This window comes from Ochlerotatus camptorhynchus, unplaced genomic scaffold (assembly GCF_037179485.1).
Source record: "Ochlerotatus camptorhynchus isolate MF236.1 unplaced genomic scaffold, CSIRO-AGI_Acam_v1.1 ptg000140l, whole genome shotgun sequence".
NCBI classification, from domain to species: Eukaryota; Metazoa; Arthropoda; class Insecta; order Diptera; family Culicidae; genus Ochlerotatus; species Ochlerotatus camptorhynchus.
In genome coordinates, this window is record NW_027040630.1 from 1,100,129 (window position 1) to 1,118,079 (window position 17,951).

Consider the following 17,951-nt stretch of genomic DNA (forward strand, 5'->3'; position numbering starts at 1 on the left):
AAAATGCTTCATCGGGTGACGAATTGTCTTGTTCTCCGACTTCTTCGCATTCCCAGAAACGAGTAAGAATATCCTCAAGTCGATTCGAGACTGACAGATTACAGTTGGCCTGAGTTATCGCCTTAGGTTATGCCAAGGTACCACATACCACCCAGCCAAACACCGAATCGATCAACGTGGGCATGTTATCTCCGAGCGATATTTTGTGTTCGATGACGAACAATCTGAAGAATAGTTCAATACCTAGAACCATACCCACTCCAGTTGATTTAAAAAATCCTGGATCCGCAAGGTTAGTACCTTGGGGAATCGACCATCCTGATGCGTCCACCGTTGTAGTAGGAAGGTTTATCGTTACCCTTGATAAAACCAAGAAATTCACTGACCGAGCAAATTGCGAAATCCTTGATCGAACCTTGATCTGAATTTGATGCTCCACCAGTGTTGATGTTTGTCCGATTCCTTGTACCTTGATGTCAACCTTAGTCCGAACCACCTTTAAAAGTTGACTGAACCTTTCCGAAATGAAGTTACATTCGGAACCCGAATCTAGGAGGGTACGTACTGGATATTTGTTGCCCTCGCTATCCTCAACTAGAATAACCGCAGTAGCCAGCAACACTTTCGACGTTGTTCTGCTCATTGTGTTGCAAGTAGACACTTCCTTTAGTGTTTCCGAACTTTCAATGTGCGCAACTGCATCCATTGAAGAAGTAGAAGCATCAGCGTCTTCCGGAGAAGTAGAAGATGTTCATTAAAGTCGAAGTATCGTCCAGATTAGATTTGAAACAAACTAGTGTGTGGTGTCGCCCCCTACAATTTCGACAAGAGTACTTCCACCGACAGTCCTTTCCTTTATGTCCTGCTCTAAAACAGTTTCGGCAAAGTAAGTGTTTCCGCAGAACAGCCTCACGATCTCTTACAGGCAACCTTTGGAAAACAGGACAGGTGTATAGATAATGATTTTCTGAACAACAGACTCAACTAGAGGCCAATGATTCTGTAGAATTGTAGCTCGTCTTGACCGTTTGACTCCTTTGTCTTGGTGCGGATGACTGTACAATCCTGGATTCAACCGGCTTGATTGGTAAAGATTCCAACACTTGAATACGTCGTTGTAAGAATTCCAACATTTCCTTCAACGAATCCTTTTCCTTGGTTGACGACTGTTCCTCCCATGATCGACGAGTTGCTGGATCTAGTCGACAAGACAGCATATTAACCAAAACAGATCCTTGGCCTCAACTATCTGATCTAATATCTGTACAGTCCTCTCAAATCCCTCGACTAAAGCTTGCAATTCCAAAACTGATTCCTTATACACGGATGGTAGACTAAAGAGATATTGGATTTACCTCTTCCTGAGTTGTTTGCTATCGTCATAGCGCTTCATGATTATGTTCCAAGCAACGTGATAATTAGCTCCGGTTATTGGAAGTGGATCGATAAGACCCTTTGGTTCACCTTGCAAGCATCGCTTCAAATAAAGCATCTTTTCTACATCCGGTAAATCCGTCCGAGAGTGAATGAGCGATTTGAATAAATCGCGAAAACCAAGCCATTCTTCAATGTCCCCCTTGAATGACTGAAGTTTGATTTGACGCAATCTAACGTGATCTGACGCAGTTTGCATGGAAACATTATGGATTGAAGTTTCCCCTGCAGATTGTTGTTGTAGAAGTTCTAACTTTTCTAACAAAAAGGCCTTCACATCGTGGTATTGATTACTGAACTGCTGTCTCTCCTTAGCGTATTTGTCCTCATCTGCAACATACTCTTCATGGGATTTGATTTCTACCAAAGCTTCACAAAATTTTTCTCAAAATCTAACCTGAATCTGACTTGCGCTAGTATTATCTTTGAAGTTGTTGACGAAATGACGAATATCTCCGAACATCGATTGCGTTTCCTTGAGTTTCAGTTGCACAGCTCGTAGGGTTGGTGTCTTTTTATTTCCAGGACCAAGGATGATGATTGATTCTCGCAGTCCAAGTATTCACCAATAAAGAAAGGTTCAGGTGTAGTACCAAAAAGAATGTCTAGCTAAGGCTAGACATACAATAAGTAAGACTGACCTGACAGAACAGTCACTCCGACCCAAATCGGAATGATAGATCCAAATTAATCGATATCAACAGAGGTAAGCTGATCAGCTGTTCCAACAATTTCATTCATTTAAGGTCAGGGTTGCAGTTCCAATCACTCGCATAGTATTGGTCAAAGAGAATATAAACGCAATATAGTATCCAAATAGACCTAGCTTCTGCAGGCCATATACTTTTGCACTAATCTTAACAGAGCTACGTAGTAGTGTTGGGCTATTCGCAACGTTATGTGAACCAATATACGATGTGTATGTAGATTCGTGCCAATACAATCTCAGGATATGCAGAGTATGTGTAGAATAGGAAATATTTATGTAGTATCACAAGTTGTCAGGCCTCGGCTGGCCATGTACCGTAGTAACTAACAGGGCAGGAAAGTTGACTACGATGAATTAATAAAATATCCAGCCGTAAGCGATAAACAACTGATATAGGGGCTCATACAGCGCTCGGGTTTAGGTAGTGTAACAGTTCTGGCCGAAGAGGATTATACGATTATTTATGTGTAATTTCTGTGTTGTCCAAGCTTGCCTGAACACATACTATTGTTCACTAACCTGGTGGGGATTCTCTTGTTGATGACTGATGACGTACGACGATTACGTAAGGAGGTTCCAGATGATATAATTCTGGCGTATTGGTGTGTCACTTGCCGATCCGAGGGTGGTCCTCACAGAAATGTGTTCAAGTAGAATGGAAGGTGTGGTGTTAGAAATCGATCAAATTGCTTCGGCTGGATCCTTTGAAAATAAATACTGCTTGCCACTCCAACACTATATAAATTGTCCAAAAGTGTCTTCAATTCGGACGAAATGAACATTCACCGAAGAATCCGTTGATCGATAGATGCTTGCACGTTTGCCGTCGGATGTCGTTATAAAGATTGATTAGTAACAATTCACGGTTTCCAGCTTCGGCTGGACATATAATGTAGCTATACTGACCTACATAATAGCTGACGGTACCGGGCCTCCCTTAGCTCAGTCGGTAAAGGCGCAGCTACAAAGCAAAACCATGCTGGAGGTGGCTGGGTTCAATTCCCGGTCCGGTCTAGGAATTTTTCGGGTTGGAAAATTTCTCGACTTCCCTGGGCATAGAAGTATGATTGGACTTGCCATCAGGCATGGAAAATCATTTGCATTCATTTCATACATTCATTTACATTAATTTGCCCCTAACTTTTATCATCAACAGCTTTCCGCGAAATGATGTAAAGAGTTTTTGTAGGTTTTGTTATTAGCTACAACTTTTGCTCATAACTCAAATCTGTATCTCTTATGCATTACGAACTTGTTACTGTTTTTCAGTGAATGTAAAATACATTATCTGAAAAACAGTAGTCGCTTCTGTTCGCTCTGGTTCGTCATGCATAAGAGATACGGATTTTACTTTTAAAAAAAGTTGTAGCTAGTAACAAAACCTACAAAAGCTCAATACATCATTTTGTGGAATGCTGTTGAAGAAAAAAGTTAGAGGCAAATGAATGTAAATGAATGCACGAAATGAATGCACGAAATGAATGCAAATGATTTTCCATGCCTGCTTGCTACACAATCATATCAATGCAAAAATGGTACAGGCATCGAAAGCTCTCAATTAATAACTGTGGAAGTGCATCTAGAACACTAAGTTGAGAGCACGCAATAAGCTAATATACGATATGCAATAAGCTTGAAATGCGAAGAAGAAGAAGAAGACCGATGCCCAAACCAGAAGAGGTGATCAATATGGTGGTGCCTTTCAAAGTTCATCCAGTAGCGATGACGTGTCCTTTGTCCTTGCGCGGTGGTTAAAGTGGTTAAAGTGGTGATATGGCGGTTGCAATGGCGATTTAGTGGATACAATAGCGCGTTGGTGGATCTAATGGCGCTTTCCGAGCGTGAATTGTTGTGGTGAAAAGTCCTACCGGGGTTCCCTGATTCGGTTCGAAGGACAATTCCTTCCTACCAATCGATTTCCAGTTGCAGCAATCCCAACCGCTCGTTCCAAAAGCGGGTTGAAGGTGTAGGGGGAATCCAAGTGGACTGTAGACTGTGACACACAATCCCGACACTGCCAAGTTCCACAATTCTTCCTTTATAATATAACACGACGCGACGTACAAGCAATACACAATTTATTTTAGGGCAAACAAAATACTACTTTTGACATTTATTACACAATGGACTTAAACTAATATTCCGAATCTACTTAAAAGATATACAAAATAGACCATCGACCGGACACCGTGGTTAACATGTAGCAACTAAAAAATGTATTTCTTATTTCCTAACCCTAATCCGAATCCAGATCCGATCAGTATACCCGCTTGCTTCGTGACGCCTGCATTCGAAGACTTCATATCAAGAAGACTGGCAACTTTGCCAGAATCCAAGCGACGGATACAGTAGCGCTGCGCTTGAGTGAAGGTGGAAGCAACGCATAGAAAAATAAGCAAATACACAAAACCTTCGTCTGAGGATGTAATCTTTGCTATCAAATTCGTTCAAAGCATTTACCTTTGAGCGGCAGATGACGCGATTGTACCAGTCGCATAGCGTTCGTATGAGAAAATGGAAGAGTTGCCAGTCTTCTTGATATGTTGTCTTCGCTTTATCGCTCCTCTCATCTCTCGATCAATCGGACCACAGATCCACAGCTTTAATCATAGGCGTATTCGGGCTACTTCGTCGTAAACACATATCATGTAATATTAAGTCCTCCTAAACTGAAAAATTCGTTGCTCGAAGAAAAGTGCGTTTGATTGAGCTATATTTCACGTCTGTTATGACACAAATTTATGTCATTATCCTAGAAAAAAAAATAAGTTACTTAAATGATAAGGAAATAATCTCAGAAACTCTTAAACATATCAACTGAAAACGGTTTTCCATGCAAATGTTAAACAGCGAAAACCGAGCGATGACTTTGTTATAAACAATTTTCCTCAAGCTTCAAAATCTTTCAGAGAGGAATCTTTTACCGTTTTTGAGAATTTACTGAAAAACTGAATTTGAGATCCCAAACTCATATCTTTTCAAGCTTTTGTAACTAAAAAAATGAAGATTGTACTCGAAAAAATGCAACACTTTCTTTTGTGTATAACTTTTTATTGCATGGGTAAAATTGATTAAATTTTGAGTAAAACTAGTTTAAAGTGTAATGTTTACATGTACAAACTCTCGTCACAATCTGTCTAGCAGGGTGGCCAGATTATTTTTTTCAATATCGGTAGCTCAAAACTTTTATCGGTAGTTATCGGTAGGCCGTCATAAGAAGCCTTTCCTGATACTTGAAAACTTTGTGAGCGAGGGGGGGGGGGGGGGTACTGTGCTCCAGAATAATACAATGTCCTTCAGTTCTTCTGCTTTAAACGTGTCGTGGTATGAATGGTATAGCATAAGAGTATTACCACTACTTTTATTTCAAAATTTGGCCAACCCAACTCTGAAAAAATCAGTCACGATTCTTCAGAGTAAATTTTGAAAAATATTGTATCTTTGGATGAACTTTTAGAACACAAAATTTGAAAATTATATTGAACAATTTGCTTACGAGGAAAGTTCCATTCGATACCTTTCAAATGATCTAATGAGAACGAAAATTGGACATAACATGACAGAGATATGAACATAACAAATTTGACTTGTTTTTTTGGAGGTGTCCTTAAACTTATGATCGGGAGTGTAGGTATTGAACATTTTTCAAGATTACTAAAAATCTGTGATTCTCGGTAAGAAAAGTGAAAAATCGGTAGTTTTTAACCTTTCGTCTGTGAATCGGTAGGACTACCGATAAATCGGTAGGTCTGGCCTCCCTGCTGTCTAGTGGTTATCGAGTTATGGGAGCGGCGTGAAAAATCCAAGCCAGTCCCACAGGTGGATCGCGAAACAGTTTGGAATCGATCGTTTCCCGTATGGTAAAATCGTTCAAAGAGACCCAGACGACTCAGCGGCGAGCTGGCAGCGGAAGAAAAGCGAAGACGACCGACCCCGTAAACGCAAGGAAGGTGAGGGATTACTTCAAGCGCAATCCGAACCTTTCGATTCGGGACATGGCCAAGAAGGTCAATTCTTCCGTCTGGTTCGTCCAGCAGACAATGAAGCGGGCCCGACTTCATATCTTCAAGGTAAGGAAGGCGCCTAACCGAACCGATAAACAGAATACGGTGGCCAAATCCCGCGCCAGGAAGCTGTACCGGGAGTGGTTGGTGCAGCCCAAATGCATCGTAATAAAGGGTGATACGGTCAAAATTTGGTCAAGGGAAAACGCGTGTAAATCGGTGAAATCGTTTATTTAAAAAATCAAATTAAATTTCTTTTTCAAGTTCAATTAGTATAAAATTCAGGAAAAATATTCAGTTAGGCTTCCGATTTTCCAAATCCGAATTGCCGGGCCTTACGCTTGACCCCTGCCATCAGATTTTGTACAGCCACCTTGTCCACCTTCTTCGCCGCAGAAAGCCAGTTTGCCTTGAACTGCTGCTCGCCCTTAGCAGTTTTTTTGGTCTTCTTTAGGTTCCGCTTGACAATAGCCCAGTATTTCTCAATTGGGCGGAGCTCTGGCGTGTTGGGAGGGTTCTTGTCCTTGGGAACCACCTGCACGTTGTTGGCGGCGTACCACTCCATGGCCTTTTTACCGTAATGGCAAGATGCCAAATCCGGCCAAAACAGTACGGAACAACCGTGTTTCTTCAGGAAAGGCAGCAGACGTTTATTCAAACACTCTTTCACGTAAATTTCTTAGTTGACAGTCCCGGAAGCTATGAAAATGCTGCTTTTCAAGCCACAGGTACAGATGGCTTGCCAAACCAGATATTTCTTTGCGAACTTTGACAGTTTCATGTGCTTGAAAACATCTGCTACCTTTCCCCTTCCTTTTGCCGTATAAAACTCCTGTCCCGGAAGCTGCTTGTAGTCGGCTTTGACGTAGGTTTCGTCGTCCATTACCACGCAGTCAAACTTCGTCAGCATCGTCGTGTACAGCCTCCGGGATCGCGCTTTGGCCGTCGTATTTTGTTTATCATCGCGATTTGGAGTCACTACCTTCTTGTAAGTCGATAGTCCGGCTCGTTTTTTGGCTCGATGCACGGTTGTAGACGATACACCCAGCTTATTTGCGGCATCTCGGAGAGAGAGGTTAGGGTTTCGCTTGAAACTACCGGCAACTCTCTTTGTCGTCTCAGCGGCTTCCGGTTTTCGATTTCCCCCCGATCCAGACTTCCTGGCTGTCGACAAACGTTCCCCAAACACTTTAATTACATTTGTAACGGTTGATTTGGCAACTTTTAGCGATTTTGCCAACTTTGCGTGCGAGTAGCTCGGATTTTCGCGATGCGCGAGCAAAATTTTGATACGCTGCTCTTCTTGCTTGGACGGCATTTTGACAACTGAAGAGTGAATTCCAAAATCAAAATAGGAGCAACATTCTACACACACACACCTTCAAAATGAGGGGTGTTCAGGTTTTTTAAATGCAAAATTGAAAGAAATACGTCAAGTTGATATTGACCAAATTTTGACCGTATCACCCTTTAGACGACGAGACGTACATTAAAGCGGACGCCAAGCCAGTAACTTCTATCCCTTCCTCCCCGCGGCGCCGGCTGGGGTACGAGTAACCTTAGGGAAGATCGGGTAACCGCGATGGGAAATTTGGTCGCATGCTGACAGGGAAGGGGGAGCTGCATGCTTTTCGGAGGATGTGGCTTACAAAACCCGAGCGTCTGTTCTCCATGTTAGGGGCGGCTCAAACAGCGTCTGACTGGCATCCAGCGGCTGAATATGAAATGCTTCTCCCCGAAAGCTATACCCAAGATGGCAGTCCCATCACGGCGGATAAGAGACCTTAGGCCAACCACCTACTGTCTCCGAAACCTTCAAATTGTTACAGAAACCTATAGTGAAAGATTACGAACTGATTTAGCGCTACACAACGGACAATAATTGGATCATGAGCATGAGCATGAGCATGATTGACCGCCCACGGTTGCTACTATGTTATTGCTAGACCAGCTGTAATTACACAGAGAACCAATAGACGATGCTTGGGACTAGCAATCATCCTCTATGTGTAAAAACTGGTGATCTCAAACTAGGTAATGCCAGCGCCAGCCGCGCCCGAACACAGGTCAAGAAAGGAAGGGGTAGGAATGTTTTGACGTGACACTCGCTTTGATGGAAGTCGATAACACCTCTGCACTTCCACGAGGAATCACTGGGATATTGGGTAATATGGTTGGGTTTGCAGCAGGGTTCATTTTGGTAAACGATAAGCTGAATTTATGTCCTAACAATCATATAACGCGAAGGAGCTTGGGATTGAACCCACGGTCTTTTGCTCAGTAAGCAAAAACATTTGCCACTCCTTTTTAATCATCGAGTTGCTGTTATTACCATGTAGTCATGTTAACAAATAAAACGATTGGCGAATCTTGAATGTGGATGGGCTTGAGATTAGACTCATGATGTTCTGCTCAGTAAGCAAAACCGGTTGCTCTAAGGCCACCGAGCCCCTCATATCACATTATAGCGTTACTCAAGTTTTTATAATTGACAACAACGAAAAGTTTTACAAAATACACGATAAACAAGAGATCTTACCATACATTTTTAATATGAAAGGGACCTGGGACCGCGTTTTTTTGCTCAGTAAACAAGCCACTGCAACCGATGATCTTTGAAATCCTAAAACTAGAAGCTACGAAAGAGTACTTAGGCCTTCATTAAGATCCTCTTTCACGTGACGTTCAATGTTTCGATTTTCTCTTTACGCATGGTTCAGGCAAACATAATAAGCTATAACCGACGTGACGATAGTTTAAGACCTGGTTAAACTAGCTATTCAAATGAAATTACGTTCTCGAATTTCACTTGGCATGTAATGAACAACAGAAATACGCGATAATTCATATTTTTAGCGGTTTATAGTTAATTTTAAATATACTAACGGTACTACGACGGCGCCTACGATAACGACAAAAGCGAATTTGTTACTTGCCATTTGTATAGGATATAACACCTTTGCCCAGCACCTCCACTGGTTCTTCATGTCCGCTATCTGTCACTGTTTGCAAACATATCTAATAGCAATTACCTTTGTTGTAATACTTCCTGCATTGCCATGGTCATCTGGGAGGAGGGTCACATCTAGTGCTTTCCACAGGAACCGTTTACGGCCACCAGCTACCGCCCGTCCAGACTGGGCGTATCCAGCGAGGCATCCTTTAGCTTACTCACAATCTCTGGCACTCAATGCAAATCGCAGGCACACTTACGCTAGTAACAAAAAAAAAACACACCCGTGCAAAGAAACGGATCCAATAAACGTCGCTCATAGTGAAAGATTACGAACTGATTTTATGGCAACGACTTTTAGCGCTAAACAACGGACAAGAATTGCAACATGGAATGTACTGACGCTAGCCCAACAGGGTAAACTGGCACAACTCGCCAGTGAAGCCCGCTGTATGAAGCTAGCCGAACTTTGGAGAACACAAGCTGCCTTCGGGACAGGTACTTTTATATTCTGGTATGCGAGGTAAAAACGCTCCGCGACATCGTGGAGTTAGCTTTCTGCTTAGCGCCCAAGCACAGGCTGCGCTCATCAAGTGGGAACCTATCAATGAGAGAATCATCGTTGCCAGATGCATGCGCCAACCGATGCTGCCGAATTGCAGGACAAAGAGAACTTTTACAGTCTCTCCAAGCGGTGATATCAAGATCTACACAGGCGACTTCAATACGAAGATCGGCTCCGACAACTCGGACTATGAGTGTATTATGGGACGCCATGGTCTCGGAGATTTGAGCGAGAACGGTGAGCTGCTTTCAGAGTTTTGTGGCAATAGTGATCGGGGGTTCGCTCTTCCCCCATCGCCCAGTGCATAAAGTCACATGGGTGTCCCGTGATGGATATACAGAGAACCAAATCGACCACATCTGCATCAGCCGACTGGAAGACCCAGCAGTGAAGAGATCGTTCATCGAAGAACTCGAGGCTCGCGCAGCTAATATTCCGGAAGGTGGCAGCGTAGAAGAACAGTGGACGAGCATCAAGAATGCCTTTATTGAAACAAGCGAGAACAACCTGGGTGAGCTGCGCACTCAGAGGAAGGAGTGGATCACCGATGAAACCTGGAGGAAGATCGAAGAGCGGAAAGAAGCAAAAGCCGCGATAGAGCGAGCAAGGACCCGAGGAGCCAAGAACGAGTCCCGTCAGCGGTATTCGGCTCTAGAGAGGGAAGTTAAGCGCTCCTGTATACGGGACAAGCGAGCGTGGGTGATGAAGGGGAGAAAGCCGCAGCAACTGGCAATATCCACCTCCTCTATGATGTTTCACGACGCCTGAGCGGGGCAAGGATGAACCCAAGAATGCCTGTGAAAGACACGACTGGACAGTTGCTCACCGACCCCATTGACCAGTTGAAACGTTGGTTTGAGCACTTTGAACAACTTCTCGAAGTTTCAACGGTCAACCAACCATCAACATCTCGGCATGATCCGCCAATGGTGAGGCGCGGTAGTCGCGTCAACACTGAAGCTCCATAATTGCAGGAGATAGAAGCAGCCATCCGAAGTATGAAGTCCAACAAAGTCCCGGGGGTCGATCGCATATCAGCAGAGATGCTCAAAGCTGACCCCATGCTATCCTCACAAATTTTGCATTCGTCAATATCTGGGACACCGTGACTTTTCCGGCCGACAGGATGCAGAGCGTCTAGGTAAAAGTCCCCAAGAAGGGGGATCCAACTGTATGCGACAACTGGCGAGGCATCAAGTTGCTGTGTATTGTTCTCCGACGACAGCAGGCAGGATTCCGTGCTGGAAGATCCTGTGTGGACCATATTGTCACGCTCCGCATCATCTTGGAGCAGGTGAAAACTTGTGGGGCGTTCTGAGACGCAAAGGAGTCCCTGATAAGATCGTCAACCTCATCGAAGTGCAGTACGAGGCTTTCTCATGCAGAGTGTTGCACAACGGAGCTTTGTCTGACCCGTTCCGGGTAATCACGGGTGGTAGGCAAGGATGTATATTATCACTGTTCCTCATCGTTATCGACGAGATCATGGTTGGAGCCGTTGACCGTGTACCGAACCGTGGGTTGCTGTGGCAGCCATTACCATGGAGCATCTCTACGACTTTGATTTGGCTGATGATGTTGCGTTATTAGCACAACGGCGCTCTGACATGCAGAGTAAGTTCGACGACCTTGTGGAACGCTCCTCTGAAGCAGGTCTAACCATCAACGTCAACAAGACCAAATCGTTGGATGTCAACACGGAAAACCGTTCCAATTTCACGGTAGCTGGGCAGGCAGTGGAGAAAGTCGAAAGCTTCCAATATCTTGGCAGCCAGATAGCGTCGGACTGCGGCACCAAGAGCGACATAGGTGCACGGATTAAGAAGGCGAGGGCTGCTTTTGCCAGTTTGCGAAATGTATGGAGAGCGAATCAGATCAGTCGACGCACCAAAATCCGAATTTTTAACTCGAACGTGAAGTCTGTGCTGTTATACGCCAGTGAAACATGGTGTGTATCAGCGGAGAACACTCAGAAGCTGCAGGTGTTTATCAACCGATGCCTGCGGTACATAATTCGTGCCTGGTGGCCCCACAATTGGATCTCAAATTGCGAGCTTCATCGTTTGTGCCATCAGAAGCCGATAGAGACAGAAATTCGTGAACGGAAGTGGAGGTGGGGCGGCCACACACTACGACGGAGCGGAAACGAAATCTGCAAGCAAGCACTGGACTGGAATCCAGCAGGACATCGCAGCAGAGGCAGACCCAGAGGCTCGTGGCGGCGGAGCCTAAACAGTCAAATTAGAAGAATTAAGAACGTTGACCGAAATTTGACTTGGGCACAGGTCAAAGCCAAAGCTAGTAATCGCCCAGGATGGAAATCTTTCACAAAGGCTCTTTGCACCCGTGGAGGTGCGCAGGATCGTTAAGTAAGTAAGTAAGTACATAACGACCGGCACCATCAACGGTCATATATATAAAGATTAGTGCCTCCAGAAGCGCCTGCTGTCCTTCCTCTGGTCCCACGAAGGTGACACTCTGTTTTGGCATCGTGCCATTACGCGAAACTAATGATGCAGTGGTAAGAAGCCAACGATGTTGTTTTTGTGCCGAAGGAGGCAAATCCGCCACACTCGCCAGAGCTTCGCCCAAAGGAAGGTCTTCAAAAACGGTTTTTTTGAAAATCAATTAATCTGAGGATCACCCAAACGTTTACAACCACCAACAGAACAATAGAAACTTCACCAAAGACAATAAACGTCTAAATATTACAGTTGATTGTAAGTTTAGTTTAGTTTCAAAGTTTAGAAAAGATTTTTTATGGAAGTCCCATACATATATTGGGTGTTTTGAAAATAACTTTGAAAGGGTTTATTTTTTCAATATACAATGTTCGAGACCCTAGGATTTCAAATCGTGCTTTTTCAAAAGTGACTCATTCTCTGAGTAAGGTGTGTTTTCAGTGTTACTGCATCGTTAAGAGGTGATTGGTTTATTTTTTCAGACTGCGAATATTTTACTGGCATCGAACAATGTACCATTTAATTCCAATTACAAACAAAAAACCGAGATCATGACTATTTACCATGGAAACAATTAACAGTACGAACCGTATCCAGCTTTAAACATAATCCACTCGGGAAAATTGCTCGCTGAAAAGTACTACCTACCTACAAATTATAAGGTTGATGCGAAATCTGATCATCACCTCCCATATACTACACCGTGATTGCCCGGGGGCGAACGATATGGCCTATCAAGGATCAAGCACGTATTGTTGCAATCTAACTCATGGTGATTGATCCAGAGAATTTTTCCTATAAAATGCACCTGGATCCCAAGGAAGCTTAAACAGTTTTCCGGTGCACAGCGATTCAAGATGTCGAAAAGAGCAATTCAGTATATTATCCTGTTGGTTGTACTGCTGGGAGCAGCCAACGGCCAGGAAGACTATTGCGATTCGGCCCTGTGTGATCCGGGCGTGCAGCATATTGGATGCGGTGCCAAAAATGAACTATCATCCGACTGCGACGAAGGTAAGAAGATCGATCTGACCGATGAGTTTAAGAAGGTTATCCTGGACGAGCACAACAACTACCGCAATCAGGTGGCCAAGGGAGAGCTCAAGTGGTTGCCGTCCGCTTCCAACATGGTGACGATGGTAAGTAGCTATGGAGATGCTGAAAATTTGGTTTTCTAACGAGGTTTTCTAGGCCTGGGACGATGACCTGGCCTACCTGGCGGAGTTGAATGCTGATCGCTGTGAATTTGAGCACGACAAGTGCCACAATACCAAGAAGTACCCGAATTCCGGACAGAACATCGCCTCGTGGGGAACTTCCGGGGACTCGTACGATGTGAAGGATACCCTCAAGACCATGGTCCTGGAGTGGTGGGACGAACGTCACTTTGCCGGTCCTAAACTGATCAAGAAGCTGTGGGGCAAGTACAAGGCTCTGCACTTCACCATGCTGGTTCGGGCCAACGCTAGCCGAGTTGGGTGCGGAATGGTTCAGTACAAGAAGAACGACTATCTGTGGGTCCAGCTGATCTGCAATTATTCGTACACGAATATGATCGGAACCAGTGTGTACAAGCCAGGAAAACCGTGTTCGGATTGCAAATCTGGATGTGATGGCACCTACGATGGACTGTGCAACAAGGACGAAGAGGTTGATGTGTCTTAAATGAGGATACCGAAGCTGGATTGGTTTAGAAGTGATGAACAATAAATGGTGGCGGCTGCAATGCATAATCGGTGTTTTTTTGGGTTATCATAGTAAAACTGTGACATTGTTTAATAAGAGGAAGCAGTGTTGGAAAAGTTCGCGATATTTCACGAAGTTTACCAAGGGAAAAGTTCGCGAGTCATAGGGAACTTTGATGAACTTTTCCATCACTGAGCGGAAGTCATCTTCCTGGTTCCGATTCTTGGGTCTTTTATGACAGGACTTCATAACTTTAATTTTTCTGACGACAATTACAAGTGAGTCAGACGTTGTTCTTTTCCTGCTAAACGATCATGTTTTCCTTACTGAGTACAAATGATACCGACGCCAGGAAGACAGCTCTCACTCCTGGACCGGGGACCAACGGCTTTATTTCCCTTCCGAAGAAAAACGTGATCAGAGAGTTAGAGTTTGAAACCAGGCCCTTTGGAGTTAGAGGTAGAACACCACCGGCGCCACTTAAAATTTAAGTTGCGTTTATTCTCTTCGTTTAAATGCTACATAAAATCAATACAAATCAGTAAAAGTAATTGTAAATAACCATGAAGCATTGATGCCTACATTTAGCTTCAATGTAGACGTCAATGTTTCAAAATCAGTCTTCATAAGGACATTACTTTCGATGTTCAGCAAACAAAAGGAACTCAGTCATTCATTAGTAACCAATGCCATCAATAATCTCAATTTCCAATTAATCAAAGCTAATTTGCTGAAATATTTTTTACCACAACTCAACAATTAGTGGCCAACAAGCTCATATCCAGAACAACATGTGAAAAGGGCATACAAGCTTTTTGTAAACAAACCTTCTTATGCCCTTTTCTCGCCACCGATATGACACCAACGCAAACCTTTAACATCACCGGGTAGGGGACACTTTCCCCTTCCCGATGATATTGCTGGTTTGCGTGGGCGACCCTCGGTTGGTGAGAAAAGGGCCTACAAAGGTTTGTTTACAAAAAGCTTGTATGCCCTTTTCACATGTTGTTCTGGATATATATTGGCAGACCAACGTATAAAATCAAATCAGAAGTGGAGAACCAAACCTTACGATTGAACGTAAAATTAAAATAAATTACATTAGCAGAAAAAATATGATAAATTGAGAAATACAGCTCAGCAGTGCGCAAAACAGTCAGGTTCGATGAGTCATAAACAGCCGGCACCTGTGGTGTAGTGATAAGCGTGACTGCTCTCTCACCCCAATGGGTCTGGGTTCAATCCCAGCCGAGGTCGGTGGGATTTTTCTGAGGCATAAAAATCTCTGGTCACGTCTTCCTTCGGAAGGGAATTAAGCCGTTGGTCCCGGCCCATGGGTGCGATATCTTACGCAGGTGTAGAAGCTGCCTTCCTGCACATTCGATTGCCGCAATGGATGGCAATCGATGTCCGTCGGTGATTGCCGCTAGATTGTGGAACAGAGACCGACGTTAAATAAAGGAAAGTAGATATGAATATGAACTGCCATCTGCCTCATCATTCACTGTCCTGTGAGAGCCTGAATGATTGAGAGGTAAACGAGTCACTGACAGCCGAGCACTCAGTCAGAACGTTTATTCTTCCGTGATGGTACCCAATCTTTGTTTGAGCGAACATTTTCTATGAAAAAATGCCTCAATTACATGCTGTATGACCAGGATGGCCAGATTATTTTTTTCATTATCGATAGATTCTCAAAACTTTTATCGGTAGTTATAGGTAGGCCGTCTTAACTTGAAACTTTTGTGAGCAGGAGGGGGAGGGGGTTTGATGAAAACAAATCACGCGCAATTTCGAGCTTCTGAACCGATGTTTTTAATAGGTATACGATTTCCTAGGTATCCGACATTCTATTCGTTTTAAACACAAGGTCGAGGTCAACAGAGAGAGAGATCCGTCCTACCATCTGTTCAATGATATGAGTAATTCGTACCCCTCAAAAATGTGCAAATATTAACAATAACAATCAAGTAGGGGAAATGACGGCTTCGGCATGACAGACTATTTTCGGCAACCCAAAATGGAAACACTATTTTCACTGGATTTTCTTACGAAAACATTTCGCTGAATGCATGCAAACGATTCTTTATGCTTTCAGCTTCAATTTGACTATATTTTTACCACTGAGAAAAAGCAATCTAGCAAGGTTTTCTTGAAACGCAACACACGCACTACAAATTGTAGCTGATTTCGAGTTGCCGATAATAGAACAGCAGATTTACATGCAGTTCAAATGGAACGGTTGCCGAAGAAAAACTGGTTGCCGACAATACTCGCTCTCACTAGAGAAGATTGGAGCTTTGTAAAAGCGTTTCAAAACAGTTTTTGACAATTCTTTCGACTGAAATTGTTAGAGCAGCTGGCAGCAAAAGATTGTAAACAAACCAATACTGCATATGTGTGCGTTCCTTAGAGAAAAAGGCTATAGAAAGAAGGTCGCTGCTTAGGTTGCCGAGAATACGTAAATTCCCCTATAACAAGTAAGTGCGAGTAGGACGAACGGAACACGAAATCAAAAATGGAGAAACAGAAAATAGCATCTGACATAAAAAGCCGTGTAACAAAAAACTCATTCGTATATGAGGCATTCCACGAAGGTTCGCAAATCGATCCTGACCGATCATTTCCAATTACGCTGAAACTTTGCACAGTTGTTCCTTTTTAGTAAAGGCGCCATTTTGTGCTCTCAGTTTTTCATATTGAAATACGACTACTTTTTGAAAAGGGCCTGTGTAAAATAGTACTAATGAGTTTAAAAATATATATTGCCGAAACGCTTTGTTCGATTGATTTGGGGTCTAGAGCAAAGTCGTAGATATTATTTTGGCAATTGTGTAAAAAATATACACTGTAAAAAAATTCGTTTGTATCAATGAAAAAAATTATATTTATTATTAAAAAAGTTAATTTCTCAAAAAGTACATTTTAGTCGTTTTAAGCCTCATTGAAGCTGCTCATAATGTTTGCTACTAACTGGCAAAGTTTGGTGAGGTAAACTCAAAAACAAAAAAGTTATGGTTTTTTGAATATGTCACGATTTTTACATTTTCATTAAAAACACATTTTTTTTAACCGTGTATATTTTTTTTAAGAATTGCATTTTAATTTTGCACAACTTTTCCCAAGACACCATAGCAATCAAGCAAGCCGTTTTTGCAATGTATTAAAATGTTTATTTTATAAGCGCTTTTCTACACAGGCCCTATCGGAAAAGTAGTCGGGGTTCGCTATTACAATTTGTAATAGCGAATCCCGACTACTTTTTTATTTTAAAATCTCAACTTAAATCCACAAAATACATTTATCTGCTCTTTTTTACTTTTCTTTTATTCGAAAACCTTATGGACAAATGATACATAATTTATTTTCATTGTAATACACTTACTTTCTATTTTTATTTACATCACTTCTTAAATACATCGAATATTTTGGCATCATTATCATTTGGCTTTAAGTGTTCACTCGGCTGTCGACAAAAGCAGACCACTCTCGATGTGTGCTACGCGATCGTCTGTTTACTCGGCAGCAACCATTGTGTGGTCCTCCTCATTGTTCTTCATCAGCAGTTCTTTCGGTCGATGCGTCGTCGACTTTGGAAAGCAACCGTTTCGTGATGAGTGTGTGAGTGCTGACCACGTTTTGCGTCCATTGCTGCAATGGACGTGCTCTGACCCTCGTTGGCGTACAACAATTTGCCGCCATATAATGAAACCACTGGAAGCGACTCCAGTTCTGATGGACGAGGCTTTTTGGATAGCGGAAGATAAAGTGTTTATTGTGTTGTACCTTTTGACTATAGCTTTAAGATGTATTGTATAGTGACCATGAATCCTCGGCTCTGTTAAGTTAATTCGGTTGAGCCTTATCAAATAAATGAATATACCACATCATTTGGCTTTAATTTTATTTTCTGATACAGGAATGAAAGAATGAAACTTTTGAGTTCCTTGAATTATTTTTGCATTATTATATTGCTCGTTGAGGTGTGAAGCCATACATTCGTATTCCTCTGTTGTGGCAAAACTAAATGATAATTTTGTTAATTCTTCTTCTTTTCGATTATTTGCCCAATTATAAAGCTCTCTTGCATTTTTTATTGGATGTTCACTAGACTGATGCAAATTTTGACATTTTCGCT

At 42.8% G+C, this 17,951-nt stretch overlaps 1 protein-coding gene across 1 annotated transcript; it reads left to right on the plus strand.

The window, feature by feature from the left end:
- Window positions 1-12,979: 12,979 nt before the first annotated feature.
- LOC135700627 (venom allergen 5-like) lies at window positions 12,980-13,792 on the plus strand. Its single transcript, XM_065221186.1, has 2 exons — window positions 12,980-13,266; window positions 13,319-13,792. Exons 1-2 carry the CDS (start codon window positions 12,985-12,987, stop codon window positions 13,790-13,792), a joined length of 756 nt encoding a protein of 251 aa, XP_065077258.1. The 5' UTR covers window positions 12,980-12,984.
- Window positions 13,793-17,951: the final 4,159 nt, after the last annotated feature.